We start from the raw sequence: 16906 nt of genomic DNA, 5'->3' as shown, positions 1-16906 counted from the left end.
TCTCACCTGGTGGGAGGAGAGCCCTGAGTCCCAGAGGCCTCAGTTGCCTGCCAGGCAGAGCTGCACTTGGATGAAGAGGATCAGGGACCTCATCTGCCCCTGGCTGAGGATTCAGAGACGGATTCAGGCTGTAGTTTCCTGAAGAACAAATAGCCGTACGAGACATCTTGGTTCTTAGGACAGAGGCCAAGCAAGGGTTGCCTCCAGGATTGCTCAGCCAGACCCAAAAGGAGGAGAGGTCTGGGAAACTGGTGCAGGGGACCTGTAAACAGTGTGTGAGGCGGCTCCGTGCGGGCCCGGTCCCCTGGCTCACGTAGGGTCTGGGGAAGATGGGGACCCGACGAGTCCTCAACCCCTTGATTTATTTCATTCTTTTCTGGTTTTTCTTGGCTCTACTCCAGGGGAACACGGAGAGGACGGTCTGGCAGTACCACTTTCGGACCTGGCCGGACCACGGAGTGCCCAGTGACCCCGGGGGCGTGCTGGACTTCCTGGAGGAGGTCCACCATAAGCAGGAGAGCATCACGGACGCGGGGCCTGTGGTGGTTCACTGCAGGTGACCACCCCTCCCACCTCCAGGGCGCTGCCTGTCCTGTGTCCTGACGCCCGGGGGGCTTGTTGTTCCCTGCCCATCCCCAGCTCTTTTTTAATTTTTTTTTGCGGTACGCGGGCCTCTCACTGTTGTGGCCTCTCCCGCTGCGGAGCACAGGCTCCGGACGCGCAGGCTCAGCGGCCGTGGCTCACGGGCCCAGCCACTCTGCAGCATGTGGGATCCTCCCGGACCGGGGCACGAACCCACGTCCCCTGCATCAGCAGGCGGACTCTCAACCACTGCGCCACCAGGGAAGCCCCATCCCCAGCTCTTTAACTGAGGGAAAAATTTAATCTCTGTTTGAGGCCATTAAGGGACCACTTTGACCCAAAGTACATTTCTTCTACATCCTACGGGACCACCGTGTACCTGGGGGTGGTGGGGCACAGGGTGGTAAACACAGGCCTTAATCTCAAGGAGCCCTTAGTCTGGTAATGTTTGCTTGGTTTTCTTTGTTAATATAATAACTTAGGATTCATCTCTTTGATTGTGCTTCTGTTCTCTTTTTCCACGGAAATAAGGTATATTTTTTCCCCTGACAATATACTTGTTTGCTTCAGAAGATTCGGGCTGCTTCCCATCCAGGCTTCTAGAAGCCAGGCCCATGGCCTCTGCACCAGAGTTCGCAGGCTGCTGGTGCCCAAGCTTAGGTTTCGTGATTATACTGGGGAAAGTTTGGTTTCCTAAATCTCTTTCATATGCAAGTAGATGTGTGTGACACGTGCTCTATACCAGCATCTGAGCTCAGTGCTTTTCATCCGTTACTCATACTTGATCCTCACAACAACCTATTTCACAGATGAGGAAACTGAGGGTCAGAGAGGTTAAGGGAGTTGCCTCAGACACATTGTGCTGGAGAAGCTGGACTCCAAGTGTAGGATGGACTGAGTCCAAAGCCCTGTGCTCTTTGCTAATATATTTGCAAAGATAAATAGACAATCTTATAAACACTCCCAAGAGCAGACATTGTTTCTGTTAATATTAATACCTTGGTTTTGCATATAAAACCCTCATGAATGACTCCGTTGTCCTCGCTCTCCATCCTTCTGCCCACAGTGCTGGAATTGGCCGAACAGGGACGTTCATTGTGATTGATATTCTTATTGACATCATCAGAGAGAAAGGTAGGTCATCCGGAGGACAAGAAGCTACGGTTCCTGTTTTCAGTTTATGGAAGGAAAGTGCTAGTGAAAATAGCTGTAGAAGAGAATTGAATGTTAAAATATTTTCATAAAAATCTAGGCCGGAGACTTCAGCTCTCAGTATGTTTGCCAGAGAACAGAAGTGATGCTGTTTGAGCTTTTGGCATAAAACAAAGCCTAGGAGCTGTGGGTGCCACTGCTCTGGTCTTTTGTTGAACATGCAGCTGCCTAATCCTTGCTGATGGTATGAGACGGTGCTGTTGGAACGTGAGGGACCCCTCACTGCTGACCCTTTACGCTGTAATCTTCTAGGATCCTTGGTATTGGTCAGAAGGCCAGTGCTGTAGCCCTTGGAACATGTTCGGTTAGAACATTAAAGACTAAATTTGCTTTATGTCTGAGTCTGCTAACAGTTGTGCATTAAACCACTTCACATTGTCTCTGCAGTTTATCCTGATACTCCATGGTGCTTGCTTTGTAGGTGTCGACTGTGACATTGACGTTCCCAAAACCATTCAGATGGTGCGGTCTCAGAGGTCAGGGATGGTCCAGACAGAAGCACAGTACCGATTCATCTATATGGCCGTCCAGCATTATATTGAAACACTACAGCGCAGGATTGAAGAAGAGCAGGTACCAAGCCTAGAAGGCTGGCGTGTGGATTTTCAGTGGTTTTTCCGGGGCAGCTTGGATATGCTCTCCTTCCATGCAAAAGGACAGGCTCTGATAGATAACTGTCTTTCTTTGAAAAGGAGAAACAAGTTCCCAACCAGGAAGGGCCTCTCTGGAAATGAATTATTCCCTACTTCACAGCTCTGATTTTTCAGTATGGAGTAGCTCAGGAAGGGGCACCAGGCCTGACAGATTGGGGAAACAGCCCCAGAAAAAATTGGGATTTTCCCAGGCTCACATGGCAAGCTTAGAACACAAAGCCTCAAAGTTTCCAGCCTGTTCCACTTTTGGTCCAGGCGATATTCATCCTGATTCCATCTCTTAAATGAACGCCTCACTCACGATAGCACATGGGGGTTTGAACCACCAACTTGGTCGAGTTGGAAACAGTAAAACTTCAATTTCAATAAGCCATGCATAATGAAGAACAATGTGGCATTGGTGCCTTTCCATTGGAAGCTATTCATAACAGACACAAAGCTGAGTTAAAGAGGATTGAGGAGACTGCTCTTTTGGGAGGTTAGGCTTATTACCCTCCCCAGCCCCAGCCCCAGCCCCATTGCTGTGCTGCAGACTGGATAGTGTCTAAACATCAACAGTATTTGCCTGCTTTATTGCCTTCCAGAAAACTCAGCTTCTCAAAATAGGACCTGCCACCTAATTGAAAGATTTCTAGCCTAGCAGCATAGCAGCCACGTTATCAAAGTGTGGTTAGCCAAAGTTAGTTAGTCAGTTTAGTAGGTTCTCAGTCCACACAGAAATACTCACTAGATTGTTTCGTTGTACAAAAACATCTTCAGAAGCAGTGTGTGTATAGAAAGCTACCGTCAAATAGTTAACAAGCTACTGGTTTTGAACTTTACTGCTTTAAGTCTGACTCTGTGTTATATTGTAAGTGCTATGAACTGTTTAGATAGTTACTGTAGGCTATTTTATATTTGTCTTCCAGTTATATTAATTTGGGCCAGGAATACTTAAAGCATAAAGTTGCCCAAAGAGAAGGACTCCTAATAAATACAAGAGAGTATAGTCCAGTTGGTACAAATGGGAAGTTATTCGGGAATATCTTGGAGAACATAATGTAGTCTTGTTCAGAAAAGCTGGGGGGAAAGCTCTCTATTTCACTCAGAAGCTTTGGTTTTTCTTCTTGTTTTGGAGAATTTAGGGACTTTCCCTCCCAGCTTTTCTGGCACTTCAGATCTTCCCAATACCATATATGGTCCCTCTGACCCTGAATTTGAAGTTGTAATTTGGATTTAGGAACTACTTAAAAAAAAAAAACAAACCTTTATTGCTGCTCTTTTATTGGAGGTGAGGGGTAGGAGAGGTAGGATGTAGACAGAATGTAGTCTACAGAATGTAGACTACAGAAACTAAATATCCCTGGTAATCCCATCCCAAGAGTACTAGAATGCATGCATGCATTCATCCACTCAGCCAATACTCTTTTGGTGCCAATATGTGTCAGCACATGAACTACTATTTGGTATATGAGCCTTTGGATTTATGTAGCCTAAATATATGTAGGCTTAGATTATATTTATTTTTAAAAATTAGATCCCGTGATATGTTGTTTTCTGCATTGTATTGTTTGATTCAGTGTAGGAACTTGCTACTTGATTTAGTGGTAAAGTAAGAAGTACTTACTTTATTTTAGCAGAAGGTTTAAGTGGCAGACTTAAGAACATTAAAACCACCTGATTTTTAAATTAAGCAAAAGAACAAAACTCATTTAGGATAATTAATTATTTTGAAATACAGTCATTTCCAAAATTATGAAGCATTAAGGACCTTTGAGAGTGGAAGAATGTGCTAAGAGGGATAAATGAAAAAAAGAAAAGGCAGTAGAGAAACAGACAGCATTGGAAGGAGGAAACGCAGAAACAGAGGTGGGAATCTAGAGTAAATGCAAATGAGCAAGACTGAGAAAATTCTCAGCTCTTTATAACTGGATCTTCTCACACTCCACTGTTTACTTGGAAGTAGATTTCTTTTGTTAACTTCCATCTCAGAATTAAAACAATTTTTTTTTTATTTGCAGAAACAGTATAATGGAATTCCCTTCACCCACCTTTCCTGACTGTTAACATTTTAACACATTTAACACATCACTGATTCATATTCTCTCTCTCTCCATATGTATATATACACAACACACATATATAAATAACTTTATATATACCTATATAATTTTTTAAATGAAACGTTTGTAGGTTGCAAACATTAATGTCCCTTTGCCTCCAAATACTCTGATGTGTATTTCCTAGAAATAAGGACATTCTCTTATATAACCATAGTAAAATTATCAAAATCAGGAAATTAGCACTGTTACAGTAACTATTTTCGAATCTATAGACTGTGTTCAGATTTTGCCAATTTGTCCTACTAATATCCTTCGTGTGGTTCAGGGTCACGTGGTGCATTTAGTTGTCATGTATTTTTAGTCTCCTTTAATCTGGAGCAGTATTCAATCTTTATCTTTCATGACCTTGACATTTTTGAAGAGTTCAGACCAGTTGCTTGGTAGAATGCTCCTCAGTTTGGATTTCTATGATGTGTTCTCTTGATGAGATTCAGGTCATGTTTTTTTTGTTTTGTTTTGTTTTTTGCGGTACACGGGCCTCTCACTGTTGTGGCCTCTCCCGTTGCGGAGCACAGGCTCCGGACACACAGGCTCAGCGGCTGTGGCTCACGGGCCTAGCCGCTCCGTGGCATGTGGGATCCTCCCGGACCAGGGCACAAATCGGCAGGTGGACTCTCAACCACTGCACCACCAGGGAAGCCCAGGTCATGCATTTTTGACAGGACGGCTGCAGAAGTGATGCTGTGTCCTTCCTGGTGCATCACATCATGAGCTCCCTCTTGGTTTGTTTCACTCCTGGCGGTGTTAACTTTGATCACTTGATTAAGGTGGTGTCTGTCTGACTTCTCCACTGTTAAGTTGCTGTCTTTCCCTTTTTAATTAATATTTTGTAGGTAGATACAAGAAACTATATAAATGAACAATTTTTCATCATACTTTTTGCCTACCAGTTTTATATTCATTCACGATTCTTGCCAGGAAAAATTACCACTGTGACATTTGCTCAGTGGTGATTTTCTCTTTCCACTATTCCCTTTTCATTTATTAGATGGAAGCCTACTATAAGAAATAGCTTTCCCATCTCCCTTATTTATCTATTCATTTATTTATTTATGTCAGAATGGGTTATATTCCATTACTGTTACTTATTCTGTTGCTTAAACTGTCCCAAATTTGCCTAGTGGGAACCTTTTCGAGTTGGTTCCTGTGCTTTTTCGATATGTTCCCATTTTTGATTACTTCCTTACTCTTTTTGACACCACAAGATGATCTAGGTTCATCTTGTACTTTCCCAGCCATTTTTCTAAGGAGCCCTGATTCTTCTTATTGAAGAGTGGTATTTTAAAGCCAAGATCTGGATACTGGGTATGTTTGTTTGTACTGGTATAATATTCTTTGAATTGCTAATTAGCAAATTAATTACTCCTCTTGTCCAGCTCTCTCTATATAACCCCCCCTCACATATATATGTGTGTGTGTGTGTGTGTGTGTGTGTACACACATATATGCATGAAGCCATGCCTCCATTTGTCCTGACTATTTTATTTGTTTCCCTAGCCTTGTGCTTCTTCACATATCTTCCATAATCTCCTTGGTTCAATAAAAAGGTGTTTTCACATTTGTTCATTTGTTTATTCATTCCTGCATTAATTAAAGTCAGTTGTATTATGTGCCAGGCACGGTGCCAGATCCTGGAAATATAAGTAGTCATGTTCCTGAAATGGAAATAAATCCGTATGATGGAGTAGAAGGAGTTAGAGGGAGAGCATGGGGCGTGTTGGGTGAGATTAGAAAAGTCAGCAGAGGCCAGATTTCGAGGGGGTGGGTCTTGCAGGCCATATTGAGGATTTAAAACTTTATCCTATGGAAAATGGGAAATCACTGAGGATTTTGAAGCAGGGGAGTGACATAAAAAGATCCTCGGGTTGGGCTTCCCTGGTGGCGCAGTGGTTGGGAGTCTGCCTGCCGATGCAGGGGACACGGGTTCGTGCCCCGGTCCGGGAAGATCCCACATGCCGCGGAGTGGCTGGGCCCATGAGCCATGGCTGCTGAGCCTGCGCGTCCAGAGCCTGTGCTCTGCAACGGGAGAGGCCACAACGAGAGGCCCGTGTACCTCAAAAAAAAAAAAAAAAATCTTCGGGTCTTCCCTGGTGGCACAGTGGTTAAGAATCCCCCTACTAATGCAGGGGACATAGGTTTGATCCCTGCTCCGGGAAGATCCCACATGCCGTGGAGCAGCTAAGCCCATGCGCCACAACTACTGACACTGCACTCTAGAGACCTTGAGCCACAACTACTGAGTCCGCGTGCCACAGTTACTGAAACCCATGCGCCTAGAGTCCGTGCTCTGCAACAAGAGAAGCCACCGCAGTGAGAAGCCTGTGCAGCGCAACGAAGAGTAGCCCCCGCTCGCCACAACTAGAGAAAGCCCATGCACAGCAACGAAGACCCAACGCAGCCAAAAATAAATAAATAATAAATAAATAAATTTATGGAAAAAAAAGAGATTGTCATTTTAAAAAGAGGGCCCTGGCTTAAGAGGGAAAACTGGGTGGGCATGAGGCTTGAGCAGCTGCAGGGGGACCAGCGTCAGTGAGAACCGATGGTGGTTTGGACAGGATAGCAGGGGCTGATAGTGAGCCCAGGGAGAGTAGAACCAGTAAGATTCTGTGATTAGATGTGGAAGGAGTCAGGGTGTTTGTAATCCTGACATTTGAGCCCAGAGCACTCTGGATGCATCGTCTTGTTGCTCCATAACTTAGACAAGAGCATTTTCATTTTACTCTCTCCCTGCTCTGGGCTTTTGGGCTTTTTTGTAATTTAAGGTTTAAGAATAACTGGGGTTACTCACATGGAAAGATAGTTAATACCAGATGATTTTAGAGCCTCATGGTTGGTTCCTCCTTTCAACCTTGGCTGTGTGTCAGTTGACAAGACCGTAAGATTTATTATAAACATTGCAAGAGACTTGGTAACCATGCTATGTCATTGAATTCCAGTGGAGGACAGATCAATTTCAGATCATTTTTTATGATCTGAAATAAAATCTCCTCTGAAATAAATTTCCCTCCACTCCCCAAATCAAAACAAAACAAAATGAAACAAAACAGCCCCTACCCCCTGAGAATTTTTCTTGATCTGTAAGACAGCCTGGGCTGTCATGGTTTCGAGAAACAAACCCATCTGACTTGTGAATCAGTTTTATTTCTTGTTTTTCCAAAATAAGCTAAAAAGCTCCAGCATTTTAATGTTATTCCTCGAGCTGCTCTGATTTTTAAAAATAATTCCTGTTCCATTTGCATTAATTATTCCTCATTGGAAAATTCTTTTGTCATCACTTCATGTAGAAATATTGATTTTGATTTTCAAGAAAGTGTGTAGTAGGGAGAAAGAAAAGGGGGATGGAGTTTCAGTTATGCAAGATGAAGAGGTTCTGGAGATCTGCTGTACACCAATAGCAAGTGGTTAACAATATTATACTGTACACATAACATTTTGTTAAGAGGATATATCTCATGTTTTATTTTAAACCACAATTTTTAAAAAAGTGTTAAGGAGAAAACATCTTTATGCTTCAGTTCATTGTATATTTAAATTTTTTCTTTAAAAAAATGAGTTAGGATTTTAAAACTTTTAAGTGATGTTCTCTGTCAATTCTTCCAGCTAATATTTAATTTTAAATTATATTGTATCTTTAAAAAAATTACTTCTTATGTAAGTCAGCATTTCAGTGCTAAAAAGTGTGTGGCTGCTACTCAGAGGTGATTATTCACAAGGACTTTAAATTTTTAAAACCAGTTCAAAAAATTCAAATACTATATAGACTCAATGAAACATTTTCTCCTCGGATTTCTTTTTTGCAACTTCTTCCCTAGACTATAAGTTCTGTAATGACTGCAATTTATAATAAATTGGTTTGGCTACTTTAACAGGCTAAATAATAGTGCCTTAAACAAGATGGAAGCTTATTTCTCTATAGGAAAATCCAAGCTGGCAGGTAATTTGGGGATCAGAGGGTATAGGGCGGGGACCTAGGTTCATCCAGGGACCAAGGTACATTCGGTCTTGTCCCTCTACTGTCCTTTAAGATGTCTCCTTTTCCACGTGGTTGCAGAGAGTAGGAGGAAGTGGAGGGCAAGCAGCTGCCTGTTAATGTAGGAGTTAGACTTTCTCTGTCGAGGGTCAGACAGTGAGTCTCTTAGGCTTCCCAGTTGCATATGGTCTCTGTTGCATACTCTCTCTCTTTTTTTACAACCCTTTAAAAACTATTAAACTTGTGATGAAGTAACTATTCTTACAAGCCTTGCAAAAGGCCTGGGCTAGATTTATCCCATAGGCCATTAGTTTGCCAACCCCTGTTTTAAGGTTATGACTAGAAATTGCACACCACTTCTTCATCTGTTAAATATGGCTGGGACTTCCCTGGCGGTCCAGTGGTCAAGACTCCATGCTTCCACTGCAGGGAGCACGGGTTCGATCCCTGGTAGGGGAACCAAGATCCCCCGTGCCATGTGGCGTGGCCAAAAAAAATAAATAAATAACATAAATAATAAATAATGTAAATAATAAATAGGGCTAATAATAGTATCTATTTCAAAAGTTGTTATGAGGATTAAAATTAGATAATATATTCAAATAGTGCCTGACACAAAGCCAGTGCTTAGAAAATTTTAACTGTTTTTACTGTAATAATAATTGATATTTAACTCTGTGAAAGAGAATTAGCACATTTTTCTTTTATCTCCTGATTTTTGTCATGGTTTATGACATTTATATCTATAATTATGTCAGTTCAGTGTTAGTGCTGTATTTAGATCAAAACTCTAGTCCTTTTATCATGGTTTCTGTTTCTCTGAATTCTTTGATTTGATTTTGATTTATCTCTTGGCTAGATTTCATTACTAGCTGTTTTTTTTTTTTAAGATAATTGCATTCTAAGTTTTTGCATGCTTAAAGATGTCCAAACATTGGTTTTATATCTAAAGGGTAACTTAGCAGGGTGTAAGATTCTTGGTTTTTTTTTTTCCCCACAGGATTTTTTTGAATTATGTGGCTGTGTTGGAGTCTAAAGTCAATTTGATTATCCCCCCTTATATGTGACTGACTTTTTCTGCCTGGAGATCCAATCCAGGCATATTCTTTATCGTTGATGTTTGGGAGATTGATTGTGAAGTTTTTCCTTTTAAAATGCAGATTCAAAAAAAAATTTTTTTAATGCAGATTCAGATTTTTTTTTCCTTTGAGATTTCAGGAACATTTTCTTGCATTATGTCCTAGAATATTTTTCTCTGTTTTATTTGTTCCCATCTTCAGGAATTCCATAATATATATCAAATCTCTTAATAGCTTTCTCCATCACTTTTATGTATTTTATTAATAGTTTAAAAAATATGTTTTCCTCTAGACTGTTTACAATGTCCCTTTCTATGTTTTTAGTTATTTTTTTGCTACCTCTAGTTAGATTTGAACTTACTATATTTCATGTCTTTCGTCTTTTATTTCCTTTTGTTGCTTCACCAGCTTCCTTTTCATCTCCTCTGTTGTCATATAATCTCTTATTTACGCTCTTTTTTAAGAAAGCTCATGTCTGTAAAGTCTATGATATTAAGGCAGAACTATTTGTGTTCATCTTTTCTTCTTTCTTTGTTGAGGTTCCTTTTTGATGTGTTTTCTCCATCTGCCTTTTGCTCCCTTTTTCCTTTTTGTACCTTCCCCCCTTCTTTTTTTTTTATTATTTTTTAAAATTTTATTATTATTTTTTTTTGCGGTACGCGGGCCTCTCACTGTTGTGGCCTCTCCCGTTGCGGAGCACAGGCTCCGGACGCGCAGGCTCAGCAGCCATGGCTCACGGGCCTAGCCGCTCCACGGCCTGTGGGATACTCCCAGAACGGGGCACGAACCCGTGTCCCCTGCATTGGCAGGCGGACTCTCAACCACTGCGCCACCAGGGAAGCCCCTCCTCTTCTTTATATAGGTTATGTGCTGACCCCTTCATTATCGGATAGTCCATAGCGAGGGGAGGCAGGGTGGCTGAGGAGGTCCACAGCTTTGCTTGGGTTTGTTGTCTCAGTGCCCTGTTACCTTTGCCCTGGGAGCACATCCGTGTGTTGGTGTTTAGGGGGTCATTCTGACTCTTTGCAATGCCTGTAGAGTCAGAGGGGTTAATAATGCTCCCTCCTACCCTGCCTCTCCTCTAGGCCACCTCAGCTGGGAGGGTGGCAGTGGACGGCAGAAAGGGCTCTTCAGACTGTGGGCCTTTCTACTGTGTTGAACTGGCTCTTGACAAGGCTTCCCCCACTTCTCCTATGGCCTGCTGTGGCTCAGCCCCAGGCCTTTCTCTCCTGGGATAGCGACATTCAGGGGTTTCTTTTTCCTGCTGCCACCTGAGGGGTATGTGTTGCTTCTCAGCTTCCTTCTTATTTTGGTCCAGTTTTCACAGTACTATATCAGAGACACTTTATAGTTTGTAGATTGGAGTTGTAGCATTCCCTTGTTTTATGTGTAGTAAGATTTTCCATTTTTTATTTAGCTGTTGTTTATGGTGAGTTTTGAGCAAGGAGAGGAAAAAGAAATTCCACTGGTGGATTTAAATTTCTTTTATGCTTTACATTTTATTTTGAAAAATTTAAAGCATTCAGTACCACACCCATAATAGACCATTTCCTTTTGTCACATTTCTTTCAAATCTTTTTTCTTTTAAAAGCAATCAAGTGTAACCGCTATATGGCTGAGATTCCATTTGACATCCACCCCCAGGGCCACCCCTCATCTTCACCCTCGGAACCCCAAGGCAGTAACTAGCCTTGCAGTCTCTTTTTGTATTTAAAAATTTTAAATACAAATATCTGTATACAATATATGACATTGTTTTTATGTTTAGAATGTTTAGCAAAATGATATACTGTTTCATTGTTTTGCAGTTTGTGTTTTTCCACCTAACATTGTGTATGTAATCTGTTTTGATACACATATACACACACACACACACACGCACTTTTCCTCTTCACTGTTGCATATTATTTCGTGATATGAACATGAGGTATTCATTGTGAGGTAATCAGTGTTCTCTTGGTGAACATTGTTAGGAATAGCACGTCACTGGACATCCTTGTCAGCTCTTTCTAGGCTTGGGTGTGTGAGTTTCTCAAGAAGTAAACATTCAAGGTTGTAAAATATGTGTGCCTTTTCATCATTACCAGATACTAACTAGTTGGTACTATCAGTTGTGTACCAGTGATGGCACCAGTCCACCCTCTCAACAACAGTGAATGAAAGTCACTGCTATACGTCAGTATTTGATATGGATACTCTTTCTAACATTTACCATTCCTTGAATAATCCTGTAATGAAGGCAGCATTATATAATGAAGATAACTTGATGGATTAGATTTTCGGAATTGGTTGTTTCTGGGTGAATTTAGGAGGAAAGAATGATAAATCATCTAACTAGGAGTCCTACCTAATGCAGTTCATTCTGTATCTGAGATGAGATTACATTTTACTGGTTTTCTCTGCCTTTTTTCCCCCAGAGTATCATTAGGCTGAAAGTAAAGTTTTAAATGTGCTAGAGTTTTTTCTGGAGTGGGAGTGGGGTGGGGATGATATGATAAAGTGTATTATTCTGCTAATAGTGCTGCCATCTTTTGTACCTGTGTGCAGTTTTTACTTGGAGTGCGTTTATTTCTGAAACTCTTTTCCCACATGTTTACTTGAAAATCATTAAATGTGTTGCAAGTGAACTATGAAATGATTAGATGCTAATGTGTCAAAGAACGTGTGAATTCTCTCTTAGTCCAGAAACAGGTACATTTCATTTAATACAGTAAGTTGTTAATGCATGACTCTCTGCTTTTGAATTGTATGGTCCAAAGGTCCTTTTCACCCATATGATGTATTTACATGAAGGAGGTGAATTCCCTGACATTTGGTCAACATACCAGTATTCAGGGTCCAACTTGGCTGTCTGTCAAACTCTCTCTCTCTTTTTTTCTTTTTAATGAAATGCCTTTTTGACTTCTTCATTCCCTCAGAAAAGTCACAGTTCTTCATATATGCAATCTTCACTTTTCAGAAAAGCAAGAGGAAAGGGCACGAATACACAAATATTAAGTATTCCCTGACGGACCAGGCAAGTGGAGATCAGAGTCCCCTCCCGCCTTGTACCCCAACGCCGTCCTGTGCAGAGTAAGTAGAAATGAAGGAAAATATTTTTATCTGAACATAATCCTATAGAAAAGCTTAAAAAAACGATACGTTTTTGCAGCACATGCCTTTCCTTGGTGCACATTATTGTTGCCTAACTAGTTCTTGAGTGTGCCAGTGGCTATAGCTAAACTAAATTTTAATTGACCTAAACTGAAGGCTGCTTGCTACACTGGCTAGGAGTCTACGGGACTGTACAGATATCAAGTGCTGGTTCTCCAAGGAGAATCTAATTTTTAAAAAATATTTTTTTTTATTTATTTGGTTGCGCTGGGTCTTAGTTGCGGCAGGCGGGCTCCTTAGTTGCAGCTCGTCGGCTCCTCGGTTGTGGCATGCAAACCTTAGTTGCGGCACGTGGGATCTAGTTCCCTGACCAGGGATCGAACCCGGGACCCCTGCATTGGGAGTGCGGAGTCTTAACCACTGTGCCACCAGGGAAGTCCCAAGAATCTAATTTTTCTTTTGATGGGGTGTGGCTTGTTGCAGAGGTAGGTAACACCCTTTTTGATGAGTCAAGACTCTTTGCTATGTAAAAGTAAGTAAATTGACCATCAGTGTGTCAACACAATCATGGTCTAATTTTCCACAGTCAGCAGAAATCTACTGTGGATATTTAAACCAGGTTAGCAAACTACAGCCCCCAGGCCAAATCTGGGCCATGGCCTGCTTTTGTACAGCTCATGCTTGGTCCTTAAAGGGTTATTAAAAAAAACACACACACACAAAGAATAATACATGACAGAGACCGTGTATGGCCCACAGAGACTACATTATTTTTAGTCTGGTCCTGTACAGAAAAACTTTGCCAACTCCATGTTTAAACTAAAACATGTGATAAGAAAATATTTGTTAAATCGACTATGTGAAGAACAATTGTAAGTTTTTTTTTTCTGTATATCCTAAAGTCACTCTCTGGTATAACATTTACTTTTTATTTTCCCCTAAGAGTCTTATCCCTGTTTGCTTCTGATGTGGATTTTTAAACCCCTGTTGGCTTTAATACTCTATATAAACGTTTTTGATAACATATGTGAGGCTCGTATTTACATTTGCTTTCTATTTAACATTGAAGTGAAATTATATAGCAAAAGTATGCTCTCCACCAAGCTGCCTCTTCCTTCTGCCTGCTTTTTTCTTTCCCAGTGGACTGATGGGGAAAGTTGATTTTAAATTGCTATCTGCAGTGATTTGCAGTGGAAGCAGCGCGTCAGGGCTCCGAGTCCTTGCCAGAAAGCTTTCCCCACATGTTGGCTCAACAGAATTAGCTCTGACGACTCCCTTTTTACCAGTGGCCTGCCTGTGACTAATAGGTTCTCTGCCTGTCTGTTCCCGTTGTCCCCCTTGTAGGGTGCAGACCCAGGAGACCCTGGCCCCTGCTGCTTGTTTCAGCTTGTTCCTCTCTGACCAGCCCAGAGCTGCTGGGTTCCTCGTCCCCCTGGACTTTTCTGGTCTCCACTCTGCTCAGCAAAACAGAGTCTGGGCTCTGATGCATTGGCCCTGCACCCTGGGGCCCTAACCTGCCGGTCAGCTTCACGTTCACCTTCATGTCGCCGGATTGGGGGCTGAATGGATCTGTAGTCCCTGCCTGACCATTCCTACACTTTGCCTTTACATTGCTCTGGCCCATTCAGATCCTTCTGCCCACAATACCATTCCTTTCTCTATGCACATGTCCCACCTCCCTTCAAGGTCTAACCCAAAGCCTCATCGTACAGGCCTGCCTCGCTCCACCCTCCTGGAAAACAGCTCTCCTTCCGCCAAACCCCAGGAGCACAGGGACTCGAGGCTCTTACTTCAGAATTATTTTGCTGTGTGTTGTGTCCGATATCCTCTCCTATAATGTCAGCTCCTGGGGGCAGGAGCTATGTCTGTGCCGCATACGGTCCCCAGAGAACAGAGTACGTGCATTATAACTATCATGTAAGGTTAAACAGTATGTCTGCGTTTTTATTAGTGTCGTCTTCTTTTTCTTCTTTTCAGAATGAGAGAAGATAATGCTAGAGTCTATGAAAATGTGGGTCTGATGCAGCAGCAGAAAAGTTTCAGATGAGAAGACCCGCCAAGACTTCAAGCACAGAAATAGGTATTTCAACAGAAGTGCTCTGCTGGTTAATTGTTTACATCATTTGTGGCATTTTGAAGCAGGCAAATAGTTTGTGACTGTTTTAACAAAGTGAACCATAACTGAATTGAAAAAACCAGCCTCTTTTTTCTTCTGCCTGTATTTCTTTTTCCAAGCTGGATTCATTAAACATTGAAATTAAATACAGAATTAATTCTGTGAAGGGCAAGGTTAGCACTTACAGAAAAGTGGTTGATACTGGTGATGAAGAGCAGGTATCATCATTCCTGCAATTTTTATTAAAGTAGGTTAACCCACGCTGTGCTGGGAGATGGTCTGTAGGGACCTAGGGACTGTGGGGACCTGGCACTGGATGGTCAGAGTCAGGATGCCTGAGTTTTCACCCCAGTGGGCCTCTGACTGGCTGGCTGTATGACACAGGGCACTGGACTTCCTGGGCCTCTGACTGGCTCAACTCCACATCCCTTCCAGCTCTGATGCTGAGAATTCGTCTCCCTTGTATGTCTCCTTCCTTCCAATCACCTTTTTAGACAGAGACCCAATTGTGTGATTTATGTTTAAAAGGTAAGTTTGTAGCATTTCATGTCGAAATTCCCATTTCAATGGATAGTATATTTAAAAGCTCTAAATCTACTTTAAAATGGTTTACTGCCTTGCCAAACTTTTAGATGTATGCTCCTTAAAAATTCTAACTTATTTCTTTGCCAGATGTGGACTTTCACCCTCTCCCTGAAAAGATCAAGAACAGATGCAAGAAAGTTTACATGAAGAGTGAATTTGAATTTGGAAGGCTTGCATTGTGGTTGACTACCTTTTGATAAGCAAAATTTGAAACCATTTAAAGACCACTGTATTCTAACTCAACAATACCTGATTTCCAATTACTCATGTCCTCAGATAAGAAGAAATCATCTCTATGATGTAGACAGTGTTATATTTTACGGAATTTTATTTTAAATTGAGGAAGCAGTTAAATTGTGCTCTATATTTTCCAGATGATGGTGATTCAAATTCTAGTTATTGGCATTTTTTTCTTTTGATAACCTCAACAAATTTAGTTTCCCCCCTGCTTTGTGGGGGATGATAGGGCACTTGTAAGAGGAAAAATGATTGGGGATAATTAAGTAACAACACCCTATAGAAGTGAGAACAATTTCATTTATCATCACATATCCAGTAGTGGATAATTCATTTTGATGGCCTCTTATTTTGGCTAAATAATAATTAAGCCAGTGCCCCAGACTGTCTCCCCTTGCATTGCCATTAAAAAATCATGGGGGCAGAAATCATGGGAACTTAGGATAAAAGGCATGGTTTCTTCTTAGCAGTTGACCAATTACCATTCAGCCTGTTGACTGAGAAACTCGTGGTGGGAAAACGTTTGTCATCTTTTCTTTTCATTTGAGTAATTGTCTTGTATTTAGGAAAAAAATGCATCTATGGATAACCAGTTTTGGGTTATCACTTGTTGCTGACAAACCACCTGAAAACTGAGTGGCTTAAAACAACTTGCTTTTCCCCATCTCTTCCAACTGGGCTGGGCTCAGCTGAGCGGTTCCTCTCCTTGTCTTGCTGGTGTCACACGTGGTTGGCAGGATGGCTGGGCCTCTCCATCTGCATGCGGTCCTCAGGTCTCACCTTCTCCACGTGGCCTCGCCCGCAGGGTAGCTGGACCACATTTATGGCAGCTCAGAGGTCCCGAGGGTATAAAGCAGTAGTGGCCAGGTTTAAGACTTAAACCCAGAACTGTCACAGCATCACTTCTACTGCCTTCTATTGATTAAAACCAGTCCCAGGCCCAGCCCCGATTTGGGAAGAGGGGACTGCACGAGTGCATGAAGTGGAGGTGAGGTTCCTTGGAGGCCCCCAGTGTAACAGACTGTCAGAACCAGTGCCATGGAAAAACAGCTAAAAAAAGAGGTTAGCAAAAGTAGAAGCTGCTAGTGACCTTGGGAAGCTGAAGCTGGTTATGATAGCTGCTGTAAGCTGGAAGTCAGGCAGAAACAGAGGGCCTTCAGCGAGCTTCCTGAACCAGTTCTGCTGGCTCTTAGCATATGTTCTGAACCATCGCTTTGGGAAACTGGTCTCTTAAGGATGGGTGTGTTCGGGAGGGCAGAGCATTTGAAAGCAGA

At 42.0% G+C, this 16906-nt stretch overlaps 1 protein-coding gene across 1 annotated transcript in view; it reads left to right on the top strand.

Annotated features, from left to right (window-relative positions):
- PTPN11 (protein tyrosine phosphatase non-receptor type 11) overlaps positions 1-14741 on the top strand; it is a gene marked incomplete at its 3' end in the record, with an annotated part of 74350 nt that extends 59609 nt beyond the window's left edge. Inside the window, exons 11-15 of the mRNA XM_079717059.1 lie at positions 402-556; positions 1649-1716; positions 2216-2367; positions 12561-12673; positions 14672-14741. Coding sequence (XP_079573185.1) covers positions 402-556; positions 1649-1716; positions 2216-2367; positions 12561-12673; positions 14672-14741 — 558 coding nt within the window. The remainder of the gene's footprint in view (positions 1-401; positions 557-1648; positions 1717-2215; positions 2368-12560; positions 12674-14671) is intronic.
- Positions 14742-16906: the final 2165 nt, after the last annotated feature.

This window comes from Hyperoodon ampullatus, assembly GCF_949752795.1.
Source record: "Hyperoodon ampullatus genome assembly, chromosome: 13".
Taxonomy (NCBI): domain Eukaryota; kingdom Metazoa; phylum Chordata; class Mammalia; order Artiodactyla; family Ziphiidae; genus Hyperoodon; species Hyperoodon ampullatus.
Note: the sequence above shows the minus strand (reverse complement) of the source record. Positions and strands in the feature narration are given on the sequence as shown.